Source organism: Bos indicus, chromosome X (genome assembly GCF_029378745.1).
Source record: "Bos indicus isolate NIAB-ARS_2022 breed Sahiwal x Tharparkar chromosome X, NIAB-ARS_B.indTharparkar_mat_pri_1.0, whole genome shotgun sequence".
Taxonomy (NCBI): Eukaryota; Metazoa; Chordata; class Mammalia; order Artiodactyla; family Bovidae; genus Bos; species Bos indicus.
In genome coordinates this window covers 133541220-133567600 of record NC_091789.1, presented here as the reverse complement: position 1 = coordinate 133567600, position 26381 = coordinate 133541220, and the positions used below count along the sequence as shown (strand labels likewise).

Genomic DNA, 26381 nt, shown 5'->3' with positions numbered 1-26381 from the left:
TTCTCCTGAAAGCCAGTGACTCTATGAGAAGGTAACATCCCTCTTGTATTCCAGGTCACCAATGCCCCACAAGGGTGCTCCAACCTCTCAATTTAACTATTCACAATCATCTGTATACACATTATATAAAACTATATCATTAGGGATTTTCATAATGAGTGAGATATCCACATGTAAAAGAATCCTATCCTCATTCTTATATTAGGTGGCAGGAATCTCTGAAGGCTTCAAATTTAACATAGAAACTCAGAACAGTCAAGGGGCACAGGGACGTTTTATGTCACTCTCGGAAACATGGTGCTCCTGGCCCCCAGCATACCAAGGGCAAGGTAGCTGGAAAGGCAGTATGTTCAGATGTGAGAGTGAAGGGTGTGAAGCTTCTTTCCTTACACACCCCTTCCCTTAACTACACCCTCACCCTGGAACCCCACCTGGAAGACCAGGGTGTCCAGGGATCTGTGAATACTCTAGAGGAAGTACCTGCCTCTGGGTGAGTATGTAGGTGAGAGGGAGGAGGAAGGAAGGGAGAGAGGAAAAGACATTTATTTGTAATACTTTTGATGATCAACATGTGGTTGGGGTTTTTTTTTTTTTTTTTTGCATCACTCCTTCATTTTCATCAATTTTCAGTCTTTGTCATTGTGCGAATCTACTGATGTTTAGTAGCTTCACTTTAAAACTCAGGAAATGGACAAAGCAGCTTTTTAGAAACACATAAAACATCTTCAGGGGCCATGAAGGGACCACCCCCCACACCCCAATCCCCAAACAGTCTTGCAATACAGTATGCTTCCCTTATTTTCAGCTAAGGATGAGAAAACAGTTACAGAGTCTAAGGCTGAACTCTTCATTGGCTACAGAGATAAAGCAGACAAGCAAACACCAGTTTCCTTGGGTCAGAAAAAGCAATTCCAGGAATGCAAGAGCGAGCCAACGGCTACACTTCAACAAGCGCCTCCCCCCTTTCTCTTGGACCTGAGGAAAGGGTTACAAGAAAGCAAGGCAAACGACATTATGTGAGTACAGTTTCCACAACAGCACACACGATGACCCAGTGCAGGAAAGAATACAACATTCCCCCCCCTTGGTTTTCATTTTTACTTTTATTTATTTTTGCTTTAATAATGCATATTCTGTTCACTCAAAAGGTGCAAAGGACAGGAAGCAGGGGTTTAACTTGGCTGATGAAAAATCAAGCAGGGGTGACATTTCTAGTTCATGAACAACCTAAAACTAGAACTTAAAAGTCACAGCTGGTACCAAAGAGCGCGCCCAACTTCACAGCTGTCTCCTCTTAGGACCTTTGGTTAGGCGAGAGAAGCTTTGAAGACATGGCCTCTAGTGGACTTTGATAAGTGGCTAGAAAAAACATGTGTGTGTGTGTGTGTGTGTCTTTTAAATCATGGTAGCTGCATCACAAAAGCTCCAATCAAGAGGGTGGTAAAAAGAAGGCACAGATCATTGCAAATACCAGATTTTCTCTTTCTCTTTTTGTAAATATACCATCATATATAAGCTAAAATTTATCTTAGGGTGGTGGGGTTTGCTGGCAGGAGAAGGGACAGGTTGGACCTAAAATTGCATATGTAATAGAATCCTTGAGGGGGACACAGAGCGAGGCAGCTTTTCACATAAAGCGAAAAGAATGGGATGCTCACTCCGGACTGCGTGTAGTACAAACACTGGGGAAATCTGTGGCAAAACACGATTTTAAAAAAAATCATAAAATTATAAAGCTTGTAAACGAAGAATCTAAAATTACATTTTATTAATGGAAAATATCATCAAAATAGTACCACTATGGACTAAACTGCCTGAGTTTTCGTTTCGCGTGAGATCTCATAGTAAAAAAGCCTTTAGCACAATTTGCTCTGTTTAAGTCACAACCAGTGCCAGACCCAGGACTATACCATGGGGAAGAATCTCCTCTTGGATGGAATTTGTGTTGTGCTATCAAGACTTTTGTGCTAATCTTTCAAACAGGGACGTGTTGAGGCAAACCTTTAATCTTTTGGCACAAGGTTATTTTGGCTGGGGCAGAAAATTTGAGTCTTGGACTCGGGATGAATAATGCGACATTTCATTTATCAAGTATTCATTTTGATTGAAGAGCTTTCTTTATGTCATTAACTTCCATCTACAAAGGAAAAACAAGAGCCGAACAAAATCACAATCAATTGGCTGGCTAGATAAAAGCTGGAAAGATAAGCAGCCTGGTTGATTGAAAGAAAAGAATCAACCTGACAGTTTGAAAGGTGAAATGAGTGAAATGGTATCTGAATGAAGAGTTGATCACAATCCCAGAAATGACATAAACCAAAAGAATAGGCATATCGATGTGAAGCTCGAGGAGAGGGTAGATGTTTGAATTCTCCAGCTACAAGTGTCCAAAATTTGTCAAAAGCAACAATACAACAATAATTCCAGTTTCTTGGTCAGAGGGTGGATAAAGTTGTCCTGACACACTGGACCACTTGGCAGGGCTGGAAGGCCACTGTGCTTGGGCCCAAGGGGATGTCTATGAGCACCCCCAAAGTGATGGCATGCAGTTACCGATCCTTTAAACACCATGGATCCCAGTCACCCCCAAAGGAACTGACTGCGTGAGAGCAGAAAGCCCACCATTTCCAACTCCTACACGATTTGGCCTTCAGTCATGGCTGAGTTAGGCCAGAGAGAGGCCAGAGGGGGACAGAGCTCTGATACCCTTCAGGACAGACACAGCTGTCAGGCAGAAGTAGAGAAATAAAGAGCAGGCACCAAGTGTGGACGGCTGTGGTCCTTTGAGCTTCAATGGCCGCATGACAGAAATACCAATGGGTCTCCCTAGCCCCACACTCTCTGGTAGTTATGACAATGAGGCCTCTGGAAACGGCGGGGTTGGGGGTAGTTTTCATAGAGATGGATTCCAAATGAGAAACCCAACTGGGGGCACATTTGCTAATGCCTCCCTTCTCCAAGACTTCCCGGGTCCCAGGAGGGGATGTGAGTAAGGCTGTGTCATTCTAAGACAATTGTCACAGGAAGCCCATCTAAATCGGTAGAAAAATAACTCTCATCTATTTTCAAAATAAAGCCCGGACTTTGCTCCCACCCTCAACTGAGCCTCTCATGGGGCAACAGGATCCCAAGGGACCCACCTGCAACCGAAGCCGGATTTTCTTCTCTTCATCCAACTCTGACAGTAACTGCTTAATCTCTCGTCTGGAAAGCAAATGGCAGTAACATTAAACAAAACCCAGACTTCTATAACAGGAGATAAGAAATCTCTTATCACTACAAAATCCATCTATTCCTTTTACAAAGAAGATGTGGACAGAACATTACACTATTTTCTTTGTACAGCTAAGGCTTAGAGCCTGGTGTAGAAAGGCCATTATTTCTGGGCTCCCCAAATATGCAGCCATTAAATAATAGGTCTGATGTGACCTTGGAAATCCCTTAATGTAAGCTTCTTCTAGAAGAAGAAGGGGAAACTGAGACTCAGGGGGGTGGCCTGATTTGCCCAGGGTCTAGTCTCTAGGTATCCAGGCTTGTATTTGGTCGTCTTCCCTCTAATTAGTCCTTTCTTCCAGAATTGCTGGTCCTTACATGTACTTACATTAACAATATTCATTGCAGACATTTTACCGCTCCCCATATACACACCCATCTATATGCGCATATATATATATATATATATATATATATATATATATTTCCTGTATTTTCACAGAATTTTAAATTACTAAAAGGTTAGCAATATGTTTTCAGATATTCTCAGAGAATCCTACAAATGGGAACACCTAAAAACTGGCAGGTCAAAGAACTGAACTAAGGATACGGTAATTATGTCACAGATGAAGTAGACACAAGTTAGAACACAAAGCCCAGTGCCCTTTCCTAACGTTAAATAATGAAGTAGAACAAAACGAATCATCTCACAAACCCAGGCTCTAGACTGAGGTCACTCCAACCATGCTAACTGGTCAGAGAGCTGTGCGCCATTTAAGGTACTAGACACTCCAGTTTACACGTGCACGTGTGCAAACTAGACTGGGAAATTAGAAAGCAAAGACCGCAGAGGCCTTATACGGCATCCGCTCGCTGCAGACGTGTGCCATGTGGTCCTTGTAGTTGGACCAGTGTCCCAGTACTGTGGTCGACGCACTGGCTTCTCTGACATGCACTGGTCACGCTCTGTCCATGTATTTATTCATGCACACGCTGTGTACCACGACCTCAGTGGGCCCAACTTAGGGTTTAGGAGAGAAGTATAAGATGGGGTCTGAAACACACGGCACAACTCCAGGAGGGAGTCGAGTCCAGGTGGAGGAGTTCATTGGGGAAGGAGGTGTGAAGGAAGTTGCTACGTCTTGAACTAGTGAAAAAGGGTACGTGTCTATGAGGAGGGGAGACAATGGGGGAGTTGATGGAGAAGAGCCAGGACAGAACAGGGAGGCGAGAACTTCAGGTTTGGGAATGAGGAGAGTCAGCACAGACTTGAGCTGAACGCTGCTCGGAAAGTGACACACAGAGCTAAGCTGGGAGACTGGTGGGGACCCAGCACCCCGGGGCAGGGAGGCCAGGCCCTGGAGAGGAGCCACTGTGACACAGAGCTAAGCTGGGAGACTGGTGGGGACCCAGCACCCCGGGGCAGGGAGGCCAGGCCCTGGAGAGGAGCCACTGTGATGACTGATTTGAGAAGTTGGCTGGGAAGCACAATTCCAGCCGACCACGCCCAGGCTTCAGAGTGGAGAGAGCAACATGGGGTGGAGCAGCCCCCGGGCACTGGTGACTCTGCACTCAGGACTCAGGCACAGGGCATTTCAGACATGCAGGAAAGTTCTAGGCACTTCCCAGAAGGAGGGCCCCAAGGCAGGAAGCCCTGGATCCAGGAGTGGCTGATTCATCTTGGTCAGAAGGCTGAGAACCAGTGCTCTGGGACAAACTGGGGTTGTGGGGTCACTGTCTAGGCAGGGGACACCTGTTGCCTGGACATGGATGGGGCCTGTGGGTACCCATAGCTCTCCTGTGCAGGGACAGCTAGGAGCTGGGGACTTGGAGGAAATAGGGGCAGCCTGGCCGGCCCTTCAAGACCCGCTCTAGTCCCATCCTGCAGTTCTGCATATTTGTCTGATGAGTCCTTGCCAGGCAGGGGACATGGGACACCTCCAGTCTGAGCGGAACAGAAGCAGGATACAGCCGCAGGGCTCAGAGTTCCACAGGAGCCTTATCTTAGAATGCTCCGGGGAAAAGACAATGATGTACATTTGGGGAAAAGACGGTGCTGTACATTTGGGAAACACCACATACACTAGCCTCTGTCTTCCCAGGCACAGTGAAGGCTCTGAGCAGTGCTCTAGACAAGAAACTAACTTGGTTTAACCCAATTATTCCCCGAAGAACATGAACATTCAGTGGTAGGCAGGTGCTCAGCCTCAGGTGTCCTCCCCAGGGCGTGGCTGCGGGTGCCTGTGAAGCCGCCATGCTGCTCCCCAGCTGGGGTGCTAGGTCGCCTTTGGAGACCCTTTCAGGAAACACCTCCTTCAGGTGCTTCACCTGTTCCCTCCAGAAAGAGCGAACGGGCCCCTAAACTCTCTGTGCCTCAGTTTATTCAGGTAAGTGCCTCCCGACTCCCAGCCCTTTTTACCATTTTTGTCACTGCACGCAGTGTCCTGGGTGGGGTGTGTGTGCCGAGTGTCGAGCCTCAGGTTGGAAGAGTCCCTGCATCTTTTTCCCACTCTGTGTCCCTAAATGCAAGCCAGTTCCTACACAGGGCAGCTAACTGAAGAAATGGCAATTTCACTGATGCCAGAAGGCCGCTGGGCTGATTAAGCAGTGGTGCATGTACATACCACGTGTTCTGGGGATGTGAAGATCTTTTTCACAGCCTGCTCAGCACATTGGTCCTCGTGGCTGACTCCTCCTCGTCCACCCTGAGGCCAGCCTGGGCCCTTCCCAGGTGCGACTGAGCTACCTGAAGCCTCTGGGGTTCACCCGCCCACTCCCGCCCCTGCTGCCATCATCCCCAGGGAGGCTGGGACCCAGGCTGGCAGAACTCATCCCTGACCTGCGGAAAGCACCCCCAGGAGGTGGTTTGAGAAGGGGCTGCAGACACTCACTTCTGCTGGTCCTTCATGGTCTCGATGATGCTCCTCAGCTCCCGGACCTGCGTCCTCAGCTCCTCCATGGCTGCCTGGCTGCTGGCCACAGGCTCCATCTTTGGTTTGCCTTCCATGCCGAACAGAGACGGGGAGTTGGCTCTGTGTCCAACTGTTCCCAAAGAGGATGACAGAGGGGAGGATGCTGCCGAGGACAGAGGAGCCGGCCCGCCGCCGCCCGCAGCCATGGTCCCCGGCTTCGGTGGCAGGGACGCTTTGTTGTCGGAGACCTGCAATGAGGCAGGACAGACAGGGTTCAGGCCAGGGAGGCATGTGGGGCACTGCCCTGCCCTGTTTACTACGATGCTCCGTCTACATCACCTGCCCTGAAGCCCTCCACATGGTCCACACATTCATTCCTTCCTCCGCGTGCCCTCAAGGGCCTGCTTGCTGCAGGCAACCCCTTGTTGTTGTTCAGTTGCTCTGACTCTTTGCGACTCCATGGACTGCAGCATGCCAGGCCCCTCTGTCTTCCACTGTCACCTGGGGTTTGCTCAGATTCATGTTCACTGAGTCAGTGATACCATCCGACCATCTCAACCTCTGCTGCCCCCTTCTCCTTTTTCCTTCATCCCTTTATGTATTTTAAATTTAGCCACCTTTCTGAACAGGTAGTTCCTAATTGATTTAATGTACTTGTCCAGAGGCCCATGGACCTGCTAGGCTCTTCAAACTCTGAAGTGAGTAAAACATTTTCCTGACCTTCAAGGGGCTGAGAACCCAGTGAGATGCAGATAGACCAACCAACACACTGCAAATGATGGGGGAGTGCACAGACAGGAAGGGAAGCAACCAGGAAAGACCCAGTTTCCTGGAGGGAGGGTCAGGATGAGGAGGAGGACCAGGAGGTGGTCAGAAGTGGGGTGGTTCTAGAGGGGGCAGTTCAGTTCAGTTGAGTCGCTCAGTTGTGTCCGAATCTTTGTGACCCCATGGACTGCAGCACGCCAGGCCTCCCTGTCCATCACCAAACCCCAGAGCCTACTCAAACTCCTGTCCATCACATCAGTGATGCCATCCAACCATCCCATCCTCTGTCATCCCCTTCTCCTCCCACCTTCAATCTTTCCCAGCATCAGGGTCTTTTCCAATGAGTCGGTTCTTTGCATCAGGTGGCCAAAGTGTTGGAGTTTCAGCTTCAGCATCAGTCCTTCCAATGAACACCCAGGACTGATCTCCTTTAGGATGGACTGGTTGATCTCCTTGCAGTCCAAGGGACTCTTAAAGAGTCTTCTCCAACGCCACAGTTCAAAAGCATCAATTCTTCGGCACTCAGCTTTCTTTATAGTCCAACTCTAACAACCATACATGACTACATACATGACCACACACATCATGTATGGACGTGAGAGGGGGCAGTGTGTGAGACAAAGGCCTAGAGACCAAAGAGTGAACTGCAGTCAGGGGAAGCTAGAATGTCAGGGGGCAAGAGAGAGGTGGGGTGTGCCCTCAGGGACAGTTAAGGCTAGGGAGGCACAGGGGGCTTGTGGAAAGGGATAAAAGATCGGCTTCCAAGCAAAGGTCACCATGGCTGCAGAAAGGCCGAAGGGCTGGCGGGTCTGGAGATCTAGACACTTTCTGGGAACTCTCATATAGTGAAAGCCGGACACAGTGAGGGTTTCCCTCAGGCAGTGGCCAGGAGTCTAGAGAGAAGACAGTTTAGAGAGATGTGGCAATGGCAGGTTCATTCAAACAAGAGCTGCAGCCCTGCCCTCCCGGAGCAGACACCCCACAGTCACGAGGATGCGGTCCTAGACAGGCCACAGCAGGTGAGATGAGGTACAGACCGAGGGCCGCGGGTGGGGATGCGGAAGGAGGCACTAAGGCTGACCCGTTCATGAGAGGAAGAACAGGCCGAAGGCCCAAAGAACAATCTCAGTTTCAGACACACTGAATTTTAGGAGCCTGATGGATAGCCAAAGGGGAAGTCCAATGGGCAGAGTCAGTGACTGAAAAAGTGAATTGGGCCAGAGAAATCACCAGATGAAGTGCAAGCCATGGGGGTGGATGACACAGAACAGGAAGAGAAGAGGCCCACTGATGGAACCTACAGGTGCCCAGGATTGAAGAGATAGAGAGAGAGGGGAGGGCTCTTGGGGGCTGAGATGGAGAGGTGAGAGAGGGAATGGAGCCAGACCAGAAGAGGGCCCCCTGGAGGAGCTTCCAGAGGCGCTGAGAGCAAAACTGGGGGGAGCCGATTGGTGGAGCCAAGGGAGAGTGAATTCTGGTCAAGGCAGGTTGGCAGCTGCAGGGGAGGTGAGGGGCATGGCCTGCAGATTTAAAACTCCTTTTCCAAACACTCGGCTGAGAAAGGAAGATAGGAGAAAGAGAGAGTTCTTAGAGAAGCCTCAGGAGGAAACAGGATCAAGAAAGGGTTGGATTTGCTTTCAAAGACAGGGGAGACCCTGAGCTGGAAGATTTCTTGAAGGTAAGAGCCAAGGTGAAGATGGAGGATACAGACAGGGAGGTCTGATGGAGAGGGAGGTCAGAGGCCTGAGGGGGCCAGGAGGGCACAGGGAGCATGAGAAACACGGGTGGGAGGGAAGAGGGGCAGGCCGCAGGCCTATGGAGGTGAGATCATAGGCGGGGGGAGGGGGGAGGGAGTAGACAGGATGGTGGGAGGTGAGGGAGTTGAGGCTGCTGGTGAGGCTGGGCAACACAGCCGGGACTCCCTCCAGCAGCCGGCACCCAGGGCTGGAGCCAAGATGGGGCTGGGCTGGCATGGTGAGGAGGCTGAGCCTGGACTCAGGCTGTGCTGCAGGGAGAAACTGGGCAGAGTCCGCCAGAAGCAGATGGGCCATCGTTCCCAGCCTTTCTGCTCGCCTTTTCTCTGCCAAGTTATCATTGAGAAAATCGCTTTCTGCTGCCAGAGAGAATGTGCCACCATCCTGTGCTGATTGTTAGTAGGAGTTAGAGTAAGAGGGGCGAGGGGCTGACATTTACAGAGCACTGATTATATGCCAGACGTTGGCTGGGCAACTGAAATGAGGGTCAGTTGGCACACAGGCTTTATGGAGCAGGAAACTGAGGCTTAGGGATGTGGTTGAGAAATTCCCCACATCTCAGAGCTCAGGAGTGGCAGAACTGAGCTTCAATCCCCTCCCATGATATCAGCTGGACCCTTAGGCTTGGTAATGTGACCAGGGCTGCCTGTGCCCGAGTCTCAGGGTCCTCTCTCCTGGCCTGATTTTCTTTGCTTCTTTTCTACTCCTAAGTTCATACCCTTCCTCATTTCCCACCCTGTATTCTCACATACGTCCCTCAACCCACCCATGTCCTCACAGTGACTTTCAGACATTTCTTGGATCGATGCTTCTCTTTGCATTGCCTATGTGACTCACCCTCCCAAATCACTTCAGCTAACACGTGTTTGTTACAAGCCCTCACAGAGTACAGGCCACCAAATGTCCTGATCAATTAGTTCAAGAGGAATTTCTAGAAGCAATAAATAAGAATGACAACTCTGGGAAAGAGAAATGGAACAGAACAGTGAAACTCAGAAATGTGAAGAGCCAATGCCCACCAGTAGATGTCGCTACAGAGACACTCTAGAGACGTGGGCGAGAGTGCAACTCTAGGCATTCCTACGGTCACCAGAAAAAACGGATCTAAATCCAATTTCTGCAAATGGAATCCTTTTATAAAGGCAGACTGCTTCAGTTTTGTGAATATTACAATCGATCTGCTTTATAGGATCATATTTTTGCTGACTATATCAGCTTTTTAAGAAAATCTATACATGTAAATCCGTAAATCTATGAGAAGGAAAATTTCACATCACCTTTGATTTCTTTGTGTTAATTCCTGTTATGAGTGCCTTAAAAATGACATCTGCTTTCTGTTTTTAGACAGAAAGCACTTGCTAATGTTTAAAGAAAATAACTTCAATTGTCCAGCTTCTCTCAGCATGAGAATATGGCATTTTAAAATCATACTTCACAATCACAGGATGAACGGAACTTGTTTAGGATAACCTTTAGAAGCCACACACAGTTGCTAAACAATGTGTTCTTTGTTCCTCATAAGCCAATAATAAAAGAGCTATACTATCCCTGGGCATGCAGTGAAATTAAAATGTTTTTAGACTATAAATGTATCCTAATAAATGAATCCAAATAAGCTTTTCTGTTAGAAATCCCATTAGTTATTCAAATTCATGAACTGCCAATTGTAATTTGTGACACCACCAGTTTTGAACATAAAAGTCACAATCTGTAGGCAGAGGGCACAGCATTTAACATATTTCATGCAATCTTTGTAAAACTGTTTTGGTTGTTGTGATGGTGATGATGTGTGAGGAAATATGTGTGTGTGCATGTGTATGTGGTTGCCAGTATGAAAAGGGGATCAAGCCATAAGAGAAAACATGGGATTCTGCTCAGTTTTGGAGACTGTAACATTCCTTAGGGACTTTGATGACCAAAGTCATCACTGTCATCAAAGAATGACAAAAAATTTGTGTTGTGTGTTGTAATGGACTAAATGTGTCTTCCCAAAATTTCCCAAAATGTGAAAACCCTAACTCCCCTTGGGATGCTATTGGGACATGGGATATCTGGAAGGTGATTAGGACATGAGGGTGGAGCTCCCATGAATGGGTTGTTGCCCTTCTAAAAGGGACCCCAAAGAGCTCTCTCACCCTCTTTCTTCCATATGAAGATACAAAGCGTAGTCATCAGTCTGCACTTCTGAAGAGATCTCTCAGCAGAAGCTAACCACGCCAGCATCCTGATCTCAGGCAGCCAGCCTCCAGAAATGGGAGAGGCCAATTTCTGTTGTTTCTATGTCACCCAATCTGTGGCACTTTGTTTCAGCAGCTCCACATGACTAAGATATCTGTTTCTCTTGTTTGGTTTATGATGCATCATCAGAGCAGACACGAAAAGGCAGGGGTCCCGTGCTGCCAGGACACCCTCGCCACGGCTGGCCACTCACTTGGGATATGGTAACAGTCTTCGACGCTTTCTTGGATGCGTCCACTCCTCTGTGTGCAAGTGAAACGTGTTCTTCTTTATCTTCTTCAGGACTTGGGGAGTCAAAGATGTCAGGGCTTGAAAGGGAAGACTGGATAAAGCCAAAAGAAAATGCTTTTGTCAGAGTTACACCTTAGCTGACATAGCTTTTGTTAACATAATGCAGTATGCTTTTCAAAGCACTCGACAGTTATATTTTGTTTGTCTCTTCATTATAATGCCAGGCAGAAAGTGTGCTATTATCTGTGTGCTAGAGAGAGTGGCAGAACTGGGACTAAGACGATTTCCTTGACCAGGGATCTTTCTTTCTATGGGATCTTTCCACTGATGCCTGTTGGTCATTTCATCTGTGCAAGCATCCACCTATCCATCTATCTTTTCCAGCTCCCTCCATCCCTCAGAGATCCTCTGTTTTTTGTAAACATTTGCTACCATGTGCCAAGCACTCAGCTTGGTACTGAACTTGACAGTGACGTGCCAGACACGGTCCCTGCTCTCACAGGGTGGACAGTCCAATGGGGAAGGACATTCAGGTTGAGAGGAAGCTGCCTCTAACCCGCCTCTCCTCCCTTCCCTCCTGATCCTTTCTCAGAACCACCGAATCTGCTGCATAGTGAAGTGCCTGAAAGGACTTGTCTGAGAGGAAACCATCTCTGGGAGTAAGGGATCAGCAACCCTGCAGTCCAGTGAGCAGTGTTATCTGCAACCCCAGAGAACCGCCCTGCCTGCCAGCACACCATGCTCATGTCTAATCTGCTACCTGCTGCTAAAACGCTGCCCTCGGGGCCATGGACGATCATTATCCATTCTGGATTCCATCTCTGCTAAGGTGTATTTACAGAATGGCAGCATCTCTTGGTGAAATATGGGGAAACACTCCTACCCTTTCTGCCTTGCTGTGAAGATTGAAAAAGCTGGATGAACAAAAACCAATTCACTGGAATCACTTGGTCAAAGAAGATGACTATGTTAGAATTTCCTTATTTTAGGACAAAGCAGAGAAAAAGAAGAGTTCCTGCGGCAAGGAGGAATCTTCCAGACATGTTGCTGGGTGAGCTCCTATTCAGCCTTGCCTCTGCGCCTTCCACCTCTGCAGTGGGAAAAATAGCCGTGTTCAGGGTCACCATGTGGCTCCATTATAGAAAAATCAGACCTACAAATACTATTCATTTTCTTCTGTTTACTCTACTTACTACGCATTACATTGAGGGAATGTTTAAGCAATGTTTTAAAATGAAAAGGTCTTATTTGTTAATCTTCAGTTAATCTGAAAATCCAATTACCTACATCCCCCCAACCAAGCTTTCTTTTACTATAAGCTTAACTACCTTATAATGCCTCTTATTTTCAGATTTTATTCAAAAAGCCAGTTTCCTCCTATAGAACCTATGATTCATGAGCTGTCAATCAATGCTGGCTCTTTGAATTCAATAAAAAGCTCACACTAGGTTGAGAGGCCCCAGGCTACAGAGACATGACTAATGTATTTCCTCCATCATTCCCTCCAATTGCCTTTTAGGAATATGTCCATACACAGTAGTCCCATCTTGCTATGAAAAACCTAATGGGAACGCGCTAATGGAAAGAAGGGTAAACAGGAATGGACAGGAATGAAGGGAAAGAGTACAGTAATTGTACTTCTTTAAAGCACAAATGTATCCTGCTGCTTTAAGTCCACAAATAAAATTGTTTCATATAATATATCAAAGTTCGAGCCACTATTTCATAAGCTTTCTGCAGACAGGGACCATATTTATCTCATTCCCAGTTGCAGCCTTGGTACCTGGCGCAGAGCTGAGCCCACAGCAGATAACCATCAATATGTGTGGAATGAGTGAATGAACAAACATGTTATCTAAAGGCAGGGTGAAGATGACATGCCTTTACCCAGTCTCCCCCAAATGTATCCGAACCCCCAGACACAAGCTGTAGGGACCAAGAGTGTGGTGCGGGGAGGAGGGCGGGTAGAAACTCAAACTTCTCTGTGTTTAATCCTAATACCTCAGGGTCCTCTAGATCTTGAAAAGCTGAGAAGAATTTGGACAGAAAACAAAAATGGTGAAAGATGCATAGAGAATATATCAGAGGTAGAATGAAATATTTAAATACAGAGATACTAAGAAGCAATTAAATAGTCTGTGTGTTGATGAAGTGTTTAAGGAGGGTGTGGAAAGCTGAGAGGGAAGGAAGGTGGTGCTGACACAGTGCTCTCTGTAATAGTAAAAAAGTAAGCCACGTTTTCAAGCCTTTCTTCCCCAAAGATGGCAATACACAGTTAGATATGCTTCCTACAATGAGGAAAAACAGGACCACTCAATCCACACTTCCAGACTCAGTGGATATGAGAGACGAGGTTCAAAGGAAGTGGCATTTGTTTTCTTCTAAATGACCAGTCCTTAGGTGGGATCATTAGAAAGTGTCCTGAGAAACCTGAAAAAGGTTAATTCTTTGGTATCTGGGTGAAGGCTTTAGTCCCACAGTCCCAGCAAGGACAAGGCAACTCAATATATAGAGACAGACAGACCCACACACATACATACGCTGCTTGCAGAAGCATCACGATTTTTCTACAGTGACCTTCACTTCAGTGTTTAGGATGAATGAAACATACATGTCCAGAGACACTGCATTGGCTAGATAAACGCCCACGTATTCCCAGGCTAGAGTGTGGGGACAGCCACATTCACTGTGGCGTGACGGGAGGGGTGCATGATGGGGAGAAGGTGCACAGTGGAAGGGGAAAGCAACTTCCAAAGCCATGTATTCTGTGTGGGCCTATTTTGAAGAAATGCAAGATACACAACAGGAGGTGAACAGGTCTTAGCTCTTGGGAACAAGACTACAGGGAACTTACTTTTTTCTTCACCCCTTTTGTGCTTCAGATGTGGTACAATAAATGCATTACAAGTTTTGAATAAGAAACAAAGTTATTCAAAATGACCCAAACGAAAACTTCTTTGGGTTATCTGGAGTGTTCTGCCTGTTCTCTCCTGCATGATCAGGTGCCTGGTATGCTTGAAACCCATCTCCTAAAGGTCTACATGGGGTTCTGTGCAGGGGTGCTGAGGACAGGGCTTTGAGAGAAAAATGCTGGGCCGCTGCCAAGCACTGGAGAGCAGCTTACCCTTTCTTCCCCTCAAAAGTTCTCTTTTGTTTATAGACCAACCCAGCCTTACTCTCCTTTCCCATCAGAAAACATGACATTTTTTTCCCCTTACCGATTTCACTTCAGGTTCAAACAAAAATCCATGGAAGAACAGAGGAGGAGAGGGGCACGAGGGAGTCCCCACCTCACTGGCAGATGCACAAAGAACTAAAAGAAGGAAGTACTGCCTGACTCCAGAAGACTCTCCAACTGCTTCCAGCCAACAGTGTAGCTCATAGACCTCCCTCTCCCAGAGGGTCCTCCAGTCAGCCACTCGCAGCACAGCCCTTGGCCAGAGGCCCTAATCTCTCCTGCCTTCCAGCCTTGGGAAGCGAGGAGACACTTACAGACGTCAGAGACTGGGATGGAGGTCGTCTCCCCGTGGCTTTTGGTCTGCTTGTGGTTGGGTGACTGAGTTTCTCAGTAGATGATACCACGGAGTCAAAACCTTCTAGGTCTAAAACAAAAGGACAACAGATTTTTAAAAGTGCATCAGTAGGAGTAAGGGAAGGTTATTTTAACATGCTGCAAGCACGTCTTTTCATTAATAATCATCCTTTATGTCTGGTTTATACTTCATCATTTATTAAGGTTGTTTTACATCCTTTGGTCACCTCATCAGTGTGATTCAAACTGAATGAAAGAATCATTTCCACCTCGGTTTAACAAGCTAACATGGAGGAAAGAGAGCCATGATTTTTCTCCCCTCCTTCAATAGCTATATTCATAAATCTTCAAAAGCTACAGAAAGAGAAATAAAGGAGGATTCCTCTTTCTTCCACAAAGCCAAGTCCATTTTGGTAGATACAACATTCGTGTAGTTACAATACAATAAGAACTTATCACAAGGTACCACATCCCTGGGCAAGTGAACGCTGGTCGTTGATTCCAGAAGACAAGCGAGGGCAACCTTGTCCTCTGGCTGGACCATCACCCTACTGTTAGACTCTTAACTGCCTGGAAACAGACAGCAAGCTTCTGTTCCCTCAGATGACTCACAGAGCCCCATACCAGTCTGTTTCCAGACGCATCGCCCAGCGGAGACAATATCATCTTCAGTCACCAGTCTGCTCACTCGATCTCTCCATGATGACTGAGCAACGACTCTGTGCCCCACACAGAGCTGGACACCAAGGCAAACCCAGTGAGCGTGGGAGAAATGAGCCTGTCCTCAGGGTGCCCCCATCTCGAGGACTGATGTCTCAGATGAACGGCATGTCATTCAGTCAGATCATCACTGCCTTTACTTTGTCACCTCCTTCAACCAGATCAGGCAAAAGGGGTGGCCTGGTTCTACAGAGTTCTGGGAATTTATAAACCAAGTGTAGATATCTGTGTGATGGACAAAGGGATGGCTGGCAGAAAGGGATGGACCTTGAGACTCATTACTGCTGGTGAATGGGACCACACCCCCTCTTCCTGACCGGGAGACCATGCTTTATTGGCCGTGCCTGACACTGCCTTCCCAAACAATCCCCATTCTCCCAACAGAGCCCTAGTTTTGTTTTAGGACAATGTTCCCAGTGGAAGCTTGTTTGGACTAATCTGGTGATGGCGATCCTGCTTCTTGTGGCCTGTGATTGGTTTAGAGGTGGCCGTGGAGCCCAATTTGGGTCGCTGAGAAAGGAAAGGATTTCCTCTCTGCCTCTAAACCTCCTCTTCCTTCCTACTTGGGGAGTTGTTGTGCGAGAATAGGATGCCTGGAGTTGTGGATAGGTTTAATGTCCTTCTAAGAAGAGAAAGACACCAGGACCCACTTATCCCTCTGCTGTTTGAAGACACAGTGAGAAGACAGAGTCCATGAACCGGGAGGAGGGGACTCAACAGACACAGCATCTGCTAGTGCTCTCATCTTGGCCTTCACCGCCTCCAGAACTGTGAGAAATAGATGTCTGTCGCTTAAGTTCTGTCATGGCAGGTCTGGTAGACTAAGACAGGCATGGATTTTGAGCTAAGCTGTTTGGGTTCAAATCCCGGCTCCAACACCAGCCACCAGTGTACCTGGCATGTTTCTACTCTCTTCCCATCACTTCTTTTTTTCTTTTGCCCACACCCCACAACATTTGGGACCTCAGTTCCCTGACCAAGGGTTGAACCCATGCCCCCTGCATTGGAAGCATAAATCTTAACCACTGGATCACCAGGGAAGTCCTTTCCTGTTCCTTCCTGCAGCAGTAGTCTTCAGTCCTTTACCTGCCATTGCACAAATGACTATACACTCTTTTATGAACCATGAGGGAGATGCTCTTGGAGATCTTCAGGACAGCAAAGCAGAAAAACAGAAAGAGCTTGGGTGACTGATCACCTCAAGGAGCCACTCAGCAACCCTGGAATGACAATGTCCTGACTTCTCACCATGTGAAATAAACTCCCCCTCCCCTTATGTCAGCTAATTTTAGTCAGATATTCTTTCTCTGCAACTGAAAGCATCTTAAACTGCCACAACTGCAAATGTGCTGGCTCGGGACAGAAAAGATAAAAACGATGTGTGTTTTTTTCCCTTCCTTATTGTGGGGAGTGCTCCTTTGTTGAGGGGTACCATAAGCAGTCTGGCCGTGTGACAGCTTTATTCTATTAATGCGCAGGCAGGTGCTGTCTGCAAACTACTTCCTTGAGTGGAATATGCAAAACCAAGCACAACTCACTGGTCAGGACAAACCATTACATTACCCCTGGGATTAGATGACATGACTTTATTCCAGCACCTGGTGAATGAATAATTACTCAACATGAACTCATCTTATCAGGGCAAAGCAACTGTAACCAAAGGCTAACTCTGCAGAGACAGCACCAGAAAAGCATCAGCAGTGCTCTGAGGCCAATGAGGAGCTGATCAGCACCCAGGGCCACAGAGAGGCTTCTGAAAAGGGCCCCCACTCACCAGCCAGCTCTGTGGAGATCGGGGTGGGTCCCTCTAGAACCTGTTCACTGGCCTGACCCTCTCAGGGGCCTTACCTTTAAGAGAATCTTACTTTCCTAAAAGAATCTCCTTCAGTCCCCACCCCAGGACTTGCTTCTACCAGCTCCATGTTGTCTGAAATTGAAATTCCCAATTACACACTTGGATTGGTGCCAAAAGCCATCATCTGACACTAATATCTGAATTTTTAAAAAATTGCTGTTTTCTCCAATTATAAATGGAATATGTGCACAGTGTATAATTTTTCAAAGCCATAAAATGATAACAATAAAACAAAGTCAACTATAACCTTACTGTGCCGAGACAACACTATTAGTATTTTGGTAGCTTTCCCTTCAGGCTTTTTCTATAAATAGACTGCCTAGTTCACATTACATGTAGTAATGCATTCTGCTTATTTCACTAAACATTATATTCCATGTGGCTATTTTGATTGTTGTAGAATCTTCCATTGCACTGCAGTTCATGATTTACTGAATCAATTCCTTAGCAATGGGTAATTAGTTTTCAAATCATTTCCTCTCTCTCTGTTGTTGTTTTATTAAGGAGGAGCGCTGCACAAACATCTTTGCATACGCTCTACATCCAGTGAATTTAGCAGGTTCTCTGGGCAGCTCCTCAACTGGGCCCTAGAGGAAGGGATTAAGGCCCAGGGCAGGGAGGTCTGCTGGCAGAAGGGTGGAGATGAGGGGTGTGGAGGGCACAAGGTACTTGCAGGGCACAGAAAGCCTGGGTGGGGGAAGCAAATGCTGAGCAGCAGCCAGGAGGGAAGGAGGCGAAGGACAGGGTCGTAAAGGTTGCAGTAAACAAGCCAGTGCTGAGGGCCTTGGCCAGGCGCTGCCAGGACCTGAGAGCCACCACCTAGACCATGGCTCCATCCTAGACACTGAAGCCAGCTCAGGAGGCAACACTGGAGCAGGCTGAAGCTGTGAAAGAATAATCAAAGGCTTGCTGACTCTGGTTCTCCACCTTGGCTGTGGAGAAGAGCCACCTGGACAATTAAAAATAAAAAGGCTCCTGCCTGGCTCCCGCCATGGGACTGACTGGGTTAGTCTGGGGTTTCAGTCTAGGCCAGGCAGGCTCCCCGTCTCCCCAGGCTTATTAGGATGTTAGTAGCAGAGGCAGGGGGCAGGGAAGGGGGTGAGTCAGGACTTAAGCAAGTGGAGGAGAGGAGAGGGCACTGGGCCAAGGGCCACCAGGGGGGTGGCAGAGGTTCTAGGGTCCAGTGAGGCATCGGGAGTCAGGCTCCTCACAGGGTGGGTCCCCTGCTGACCTGGTGGGTGGGCAACAGAGGTGATCAGGTGGTAACCACAGTGGTCACAGGGGTGACAAGTCAGAAATGTGGCAGCTGGGGTGAGAGAGAGGCACTCGAGGAGCCCAGCATGCAGAGCGGGGCAGGAGGTGGGACAAGGGGAGTTGGTGGGGTGGCCTCAGGCCCCCCTTACAACAGACCCAGAACATCTTCTGGTGTGCAGACCAGGCAGCACCCGGGAATTTTCTGTTGGACTCCATCTGTGCTCCTGACCCACCCTCCGAAGCCTGCTGAAAGAATGAAGGCCCCAGGGGAGTTGAGAGTTTGACATCGTTTGAGACAGTGGTCTGTCCTAAATCACACTTTCCAAATGACTCAGAGGGCTGGTCTGTGTGTGGCACATGACTGTGAGCCCCAGGAGGGCAGGGACCCGTCTTCGTGCTCTCACACTCAGACAGGCATACTGGCGGTCCGGTGAATGAAGGAACACACGAGCAAGCCCACAGATGAACCAACTCTCTGAAGAAAGAACTCTGATTACAGGCATGCAGCTTATAGAGTGGGGGCTGCTGGTGGGCTGCGAGGAGCAGCTTGGTTGTGATGGGGAGTGGTGGGCAGCCTTTGGTGCCAGGGCTGCAGAGACAGCCCAGCCGGCCCATCCATGCTGTTTCACTGGCTGAGGTCTGCACTAAAAAAGCCCCACACAAGCTGAAGCCTGGCCACTCAGCAAGCAGCCTCAGTCAGCATCCCCATGACAGATGGCCCTGAAGAGCATCTCGTCTCTGTCACTCCACAATACAAGCAGGGCTGAGGCCTGCAGGGGAGCCGCACTCTTAACCTCCTCACACAGACTCAGCTATGTGGAACTTTCTACAGTTGGAGCTCGTAAAAAGCACTTTGGGGAAATAACAAACAAAACCAAAGTGCCAGAAAGAAGAAGATGCACCAAAGATGAGGTCACTTGTTGAAAAGGGAACCTCAGACCTTGAACTTCAACTCACTTCTGCTTTCGGACAATGGAGGGGGCAGCTCTTCAGCACTGTAACATAAATTTTCAGTGGCACAGAGCATGCTCTCATGACTGTGGCCGGGGGAGCTGAGATTAAGGCAGAATTTCCATGACTAACCCATTGTGGTGTGAAGAAAATGTCCCAATTTTCATGGTGGTTTTGAAATGAATCAGGCTGAAACCTGATATGAGCTTTCTCAGCCTGGCTAGGAATTTTTCCTCTTAATAAAAAATGGTTTTAATGCCCATAAGCCAATCCAAAACTCTGGAACTGGCAAAGGTGGGGTATTTTTTTTAAAGTTAGTTTCATAAGGATGAGAGGTCCTGAGCTTTTCTGATACTTGGAAGACGAACCCTCTGCAGACATACGGGGATAATTCATGCTGGACATGGAGTCAGCTTGGAAATGCCTTTGGACTCTTCACGGCACAAGGAGTTGCCCATTTTCCATAAGTTTCAGTCACACCCTATTTAGTTCAATTAGAAAATGTGGGCTCATTTTCCACTGATGGGAGGGATGGTACCAGTGACCACAGGCAACCTGAAACACACCCACTGAAAACATGGAGGAGAGTCAACAGCCTGAGGCGGGCCAGTGGCACCAAAGGAAATGTTTGTGAGCTCCTACGTGGCTCTGCTTACTTACTGTAGTTTGCTGCTCTAGACTCGAGAATGAGTCCTGGAATAGAAGTTTCCTACATCTGAAGCTTGGCAGCATTACTCCCTCCCAATATCTCTGGAAACCACACCATCCCTGCATGTCCTGTCAAGGACCATTAAAGCTGCAGGAACTTCTTACATGGAACCATGGAAATGAATTTCTCACTCCAAGTCCTGTACCATCCCACAAGCTGCTGCCAGAGAGAGATGTGTAAAGTGAAGATCTGAGTATGCTCCTTTGCTGCTTCAAGTCCTTCCTGAGTGCCAATGAAATCCTGGTGCCTTCATGTGGCCGATGCACCTCTGTCCCTCAGGTGACTTCCTCCTCTCCCCTCCCCTCTCCTCTCCTCCCTTCCCCTGGGGCCATCAAGGCTTGGCTTGGCAACTAAGATCTCTTCCAAGAATCCAGACTGCACTCTAAACTGACCTGAGTGCTCCCTAGAGACTCATCACTCCAATGTCAATGTTCAGCACCCTGAACTAACAGTCTCTGTTGGCCTATCTATCTCCCTCATCAGCCAAGGAAGAAGCCATGGCTTCTACCTCTGTTCTTCCCAGGCCTAGCACCATACCTGGCTTGCAGTGAGTGTTCAATAAATGATTGTTGAATGAATGAACAAACAACCTTTCTGGGCTTTGGTTTTCCCACCAGGGGGGGGGGGGGGAAAGGAGACAGTTATCTGAGCTATCAGCTCTGCACGGTTATTCTTTAATAAATGAGAGATTATGTGAAAACCCTTTCAGATCACGCAGGTAGAATTTTGTTTTCAGATGCCAATGATGGAGCTGTGGGACCTGGGAGCAGAAATTTAAGAGCAAGGCTAAATCTTTTAAAAAAAGAAAACCAAGCCACAACAAGATTTTTCTTTTTTTAAGATTTAAGATGAGAAAACTCTAAACCCACAGGGCCGCAGGTATATTCTCTACAAAGAAGAAGCATCTCAAGGTAGTCTGGTCAGGAGGAAATCTCACCCTGCGTGGAAATCCTTTGACTCATGTGAAAAATCTGTGCAGACTGCAAAGATAGGCCTGTTATGAGGGGTCAATGAACACCTGCATCAGCTGAGTCACCAACTGAAAAATTCTCATTTAAGCAATGATTAGATTCTGTGGGAAAATAAGCCCTCCAAAATGTGTATGGATATAGCAGATTTGCTGTTTTGTTTTCATTTATCAACTAGGGTGAAGTTTTCAAGATACAGGCGGCGGCTGCTGCTGCTGCTGCTAAGTCGCTTCAGTCGTGTCCGACTCTGTGTGACCCCAGAGACGGCAGCCCACCAGGCTCCCCCGTCCCTGGGATTCTCCAGGCAAAACACTGGAGTGGGTTGCCATTTCCTTCTCCAATGCATGAAAGTGAAAAGTGAAAGTGAAATCGCTCAGTCATGTCCGACTCTTAGTGACCCCATGGACTGCAGTCTACCAAGCTCCTCCATCCATGGGATTTTCCAGGCAAGAGTACTGGAGTGGGGTGCCATTGCCTTCTCCAATACAGGCGGCTAGGAGTAAACAAACGTGAGCTACCGGTCAGCCACCCTACTACTCCACCCTTCATGAGAGTGTGCTCATCCAGCCCTCCCAAAAACCCATGCCAAGCAGGCTACTCTATTCCATAAACGAGACAGGGAGGTCACAGGTTAGACAACATTATCAAGGTCACAGTCAGAAAGTGGCAGGGTGCACTCTTAGATTCACGCTGGTGACATTCTTTCCATTACAGAGCACTGGACAGACAGCAGTGTTCCTACTGGACCTTCCTTCTCATCCAACTGATAGTGAGTTCTGAGAATTGTTCCTCCATCAAGAGCAAGATGCCAGAAAATGTAATTTGTGTGTGTGTAGAAATAACTCTGTGCTCTGAGAAGAAGTTGCCTTTGTTCTATTTTATTTAAATGTGCTCTTAAAAGGACTGAAAAGGGGGCTGGCTTCTTTAAAGAAATCTCTGGCAAGAAATATAAGGTGTGAGGCAAGTTAAGGGGGAATGTTGGTCTATTCAGTGCAGAGTAACTTTTACACGGAAACTTGTAGCTCAAGAATAAAAGAGGGAGATAAAGTTTGTTTACTCATTCACTTAAACATTTGTTAAGTAACTACTGTGTGCCAGACACAGGGAAAGTTCTGAGAATAAAAGGACAATCACTTATAACACTACTATCCATTAAAACTTGCTGGGATGATGGAAACTGGCTATATCTGCACTATCCAATATGGTGCCACCAGCCCTGTGTGGCTAACTGAGCACACAGAACATGGCTAAGTGTGATGATTTAAATTAAATTTAAATAGCTACATGGGGCTAGCAACAATGAAAATCTCTAACGTGATCCTACATCGTGCTATTTCTTCTCGCATGTGCTCAGCTCCTTCATTCAGTACACAGTTCCTAAGTGAGACCTGTGAGCCAGGCTCTGGGTTAGGCATAGGGGTGGGGTGGGGGGCGGTGTGCAGCGATGAACAAAACAGCTGTGGGCCCCACCCTATGGAGCTCAGAGCCTCTGGAGAGAGACAGGATTTTACAGACATAATTACAAATTCTGCTAGCTAATACGAGAGACAGGTATAAGATGAAATTAGCAGTGACAGTCTGGTGACCTAATTGAGATCAGCAGAAGGGATCTGGGAAGGGGGTAGGGTACATCTTCCTGAAGTCTAGCACAGAGAAGTAAAGAGCTTCACGTGCATCCATAGCCAGCAACGTGGGGGGAGGGGGGATGTAACACTTCACTTTTGCATTCTGTTAAAAATTGCTCACTACAGGCCCAAATTTGTCATTGAAAATGATTTAGCAAATAATGTATCTATTAGAAATTGTAGTTATGTTAGTAAATACTAACATATTGTAAACTGGCGCAACCTTTATGTAATGCTGTTTGGCAATATCTGTCACAAAATGTAAATGTGTACACCCTCAGATATTCTGCTTCTAGAAATTAACCCATAGCAATGTTTCTATACATGTAGAATGACATATTCATGAGGCTAGGGGCATTCAGACTGTTTACCAGTGTTCCTCCTAAAATAATTTAAAAAATCTATGTACTCCCTCACACAGGTTAAGTTGACATCTAAATTTTTCACAAATTTTAGTCACACAATTTCTATTATAATATAGAAATTATAATTTACTATATATATTACATAATATAATTTATATATTATAAACATTGATATCTTAAAATATAACTATTGCTGTCTTGAATATATTCAATGTAAATCTGATACCATACCAATTTAACAACCACCATCATCCATTTAAAAAATCATGAATAAGTTCTTCTTTAATGGTTGGAAATTCTGCACCATTCCTTTCCCTTTTTGAATTCATATATCCATCATACTTCCACTGCTGAATTTTATTCTAATGTAGTATGTTTTATGCTTTTGTTAATTTTATCCATTGTTAATTTTTCATCTCTTCCTGCCATATGAACATGTATATAAACTGAAAATAACTTTTTCATTTCCTGAAATCATAAGGCTCTAGGTATAAAAATGACTTTTTTCTGGATTGACCTATCATTATTACTATGAAAATGATCAAAACATATGTATACACATTTTGATAAGGAATTTAATAGCATAACAAGTAGAATTTTATTTGGCATCTCCCTCAATCACTTCATGTGTATTTATATTCAGCTTGATATTGATTCTATTCTTATTTTCCACTTTATAGATATAAGTGCCAAGAAACTCTGTTAACACAAAAATAAGTAGACAGGAATGGAAAGAATTTTGTTATCACAATGTCACTTAATTCTTTGAAGTCCTTCCAAGTTACATACCAAAAATCAGACAGTGGGCTAACATCAAGAACTATTTTTAACTATCTATCAATGAACAACTCAGTGGGTACCTCCTTCAATTTGGATGGAAGCAAGAGGATTAGAAACCAACTGGCTTGTAAATGGATGTGTTTTTTTGGTCCAGTCAATAGAGTCTTTTATTTAATCAAGTCTAACACCAATCTCAGAATTATTTCTGAGTTTCCACCAGAGGTTTTTGTACCCCTGGAGTGGGCAAGAGATTGGCTATACCACATGAGGTGAGAGAGGGCAAATGAGAAAGGGGAGTGAGAAAGGAAAAGCAGCGTGACATCAGGACTCTCAGGAGATGAGTCTGAAGAAGAGTACATAAGAAGACAAGGTGCTATCTGTGGCCTGGGAGATCTCTATGGTCCCCCAAGGTTCATGTTTGCAGATCATTGTCCTAAGGTGATCTTTGCAACATTGCCCAAAATGAACAGGTTACAGTAGAATCACACAATGGAACATCATGCAGCCTTTAAAAATATAAGGTTGATCTATGTGACTTTTGCAGAAAGGTGTCAAACACACATTATTTAGTACAAAAGAACAAGTAAGGACTAGAACTGTATTTCAACATGATAACATTTTAAAAACCTCCATCCAATCACAGAAAGACTTCTAAAAGTGTGTACACCAAGTTAACAGTGATTATCTCAGGAAGAGGCTGAGATTCTAGGGAATTTCCCTAACTTCCTACGTTCTTTCATTTTTTTAAGTGAGCGCCTTTTCCCCTTTGTGGGGTGGGAAAAAGCTGTTTAATATAAAAAGACAACTGAGCAAATCACATATGAAAAGATCTCTGATACAGTTGTCAAAATTTCAGCTGATTTATGTGTTCAAGAACTTTCCTAATTTCTGATAACAGGAGTCATGGTAAGAATGAAGGGTGATATGTGGTTCTCTCTTACTGAACCACAGCTATACCAACTACCACTCTGAAAGAACCTGTTTTGTTTCAGCCACGTCACATCATTAGCTCTAAATTCTACAACAACCCTCTGAGGCAGGTGGGCATTAGTAACTAACCCTGTCATATAGAAGAGGAAAAAGGAGCTCAGAGTCTCTTAACCCAGATTGCGGAGCTAGGAATTCAAATCCAAGTGCCCTTATCTGAAAACCCACGGTCTATGTAACACACCACCACTTTCCTCAGTGGTTCTGTGGGATTATCTTGCCTCCATATAAGGGTTTTCTCTGGTACTCAAACTTATTTTGGATGACAAACATCCCACCTTTTACATTTTTCTGTAAGAATTTTGGTGAAAAAATCATAATGAGTATTTTAAAGGTGAATGAATTTTTAAACTTCATAAAAAGTTCTGCCTAAACTGTTATGCCCTTAATTCTTAATGATTTAAATTTCCAGATGGCCAGCAAATCTCTTATAAGCAAAAATCTTTAGGCCAAAGAAAACCCTGGATGAGAACTCAGAAAGGAGAAAATTGTCAATTCTGGGTTTAAGGAACTAACAGAACTAGAGGAAGTGAGGCAAAGAGACAAATGAAAGAACAAGCTATTTAATCTTACAGAGGATTCAGCGGTTACCAGCAGAGCAGTTTTCTCAACGTCCAGAAAACTCAGCTAAAATAAACAGATTGAGTCAGAAAAATAAGACTACAGGGCTGAACTGGGCCCCTTGAATCAGTTCCTCTAAGCCCCTGGTTTAAGGATAAAAAAAAACAAGCTCCTAAGAGGCTGACACCCTGCTGATGGCTCACTTCAGTGGGATGAGCCGCAGGCAGGCAGAGGGTGCATGTTCTTTGAACAGGGCATTTCTTCTTCAACAGTGGTTAGAGAAAGAGGAGTGGAGGGCAGTCAAAATAGCAAATTCTAATGCACATGTGAAAGAGTATCTCAATGTCCAGAATATGTACTCCAAAGCACATCAAGTGCCAAAATGATGCTGAAAGCAAAACTCGAGGAGGAAGTTCCTCCTGGCTGAAGCACTTGTTCTACTGTGCTGGGCAGAGCTGCTAGAAGGATTGGCAGGCCCCCATACTCCAGTCGTGGGCAAAGGCAGAGGACAGAGGTACTAAGTATTTTAAATGCCCTTACGATTCTGACATTCCATGAGTGATTTTTTTTAAAACAACTGGCAATTATATCTCTATAAAAAATTAAGCTAATTGTTCATTTCTGGGTGCTGAGTTTTTACCCCAGCTTCAATACCTGCCTCTGTCTGGGGCCTTTCATTTGCCCCCACCTGTTTCCTCCTCCTACACCGCATCTCTGCAGACCTGTGCTAGACCAGTAGTTTTCCAAGGTCACTCCCAAGAACTGGTATGCATTCGTAACAACAAAGTTATCTCCAAAGCACACGTCAAGTGCCAAGAAAAAGAAGGTCAACGTGGTGAGTCTCCCAGTAAGCCAAGTATGTTCAATTTTTAAATTGGAGATTATCTCCTACCAGATGATGGCATTTGTTTTTTAAAATGTGCTTCATTAGTCAAATAAAAATGAGCAGTCCTTCAAATTA

At 46.1% G+C, this 26381-nt stretch overlaps 1 protein-coding gene across 14 annotated transcripts in view; it reads right to left on the bottom strand.

Moving 5' to 3' along the window:
- Positions 1-1084: 1084 nt before the first annotated feature.
- The window catches only part of SH3KBP1 (SH3 domain containing kinase binding protein 1), a 331727-nt gene continuing 306430 nt past the window's right edge, over positions 1085-26381 (bottom strand). For 11 of the 14 annotated variants that reach the window (XM_070785422.1, XM_019956031.2, XM_070785420.1 and 8 more), the window contains 5 exons: positions 14606-14715; positions 11076-11204; positions 6105-6373; positions 3141-3204; positions 1085-2137 (listed from right to left, as the gene is read on the bottom strand). In XM_070785422.1, coding sequence (XP_070641523.1) covers positions 2096-2137; positions 3141-3204; positions 6105-6373; positions 11076-11204; positions 14606-14715 — 614 coding nt within the window. In that variant the 3' untranslated portion in view covers positions 1085-2095. The remainder of the gene's footprint in view (positions 2138-3140; positions 3205-6104; positions 6374-11075; positions 11205-14605; positions 14716-26381) is intronic. The other 3 variants (XM_070785423.1, XM_070785428.1, XM_070785429.1) reach the window with 1 other exon arrangement.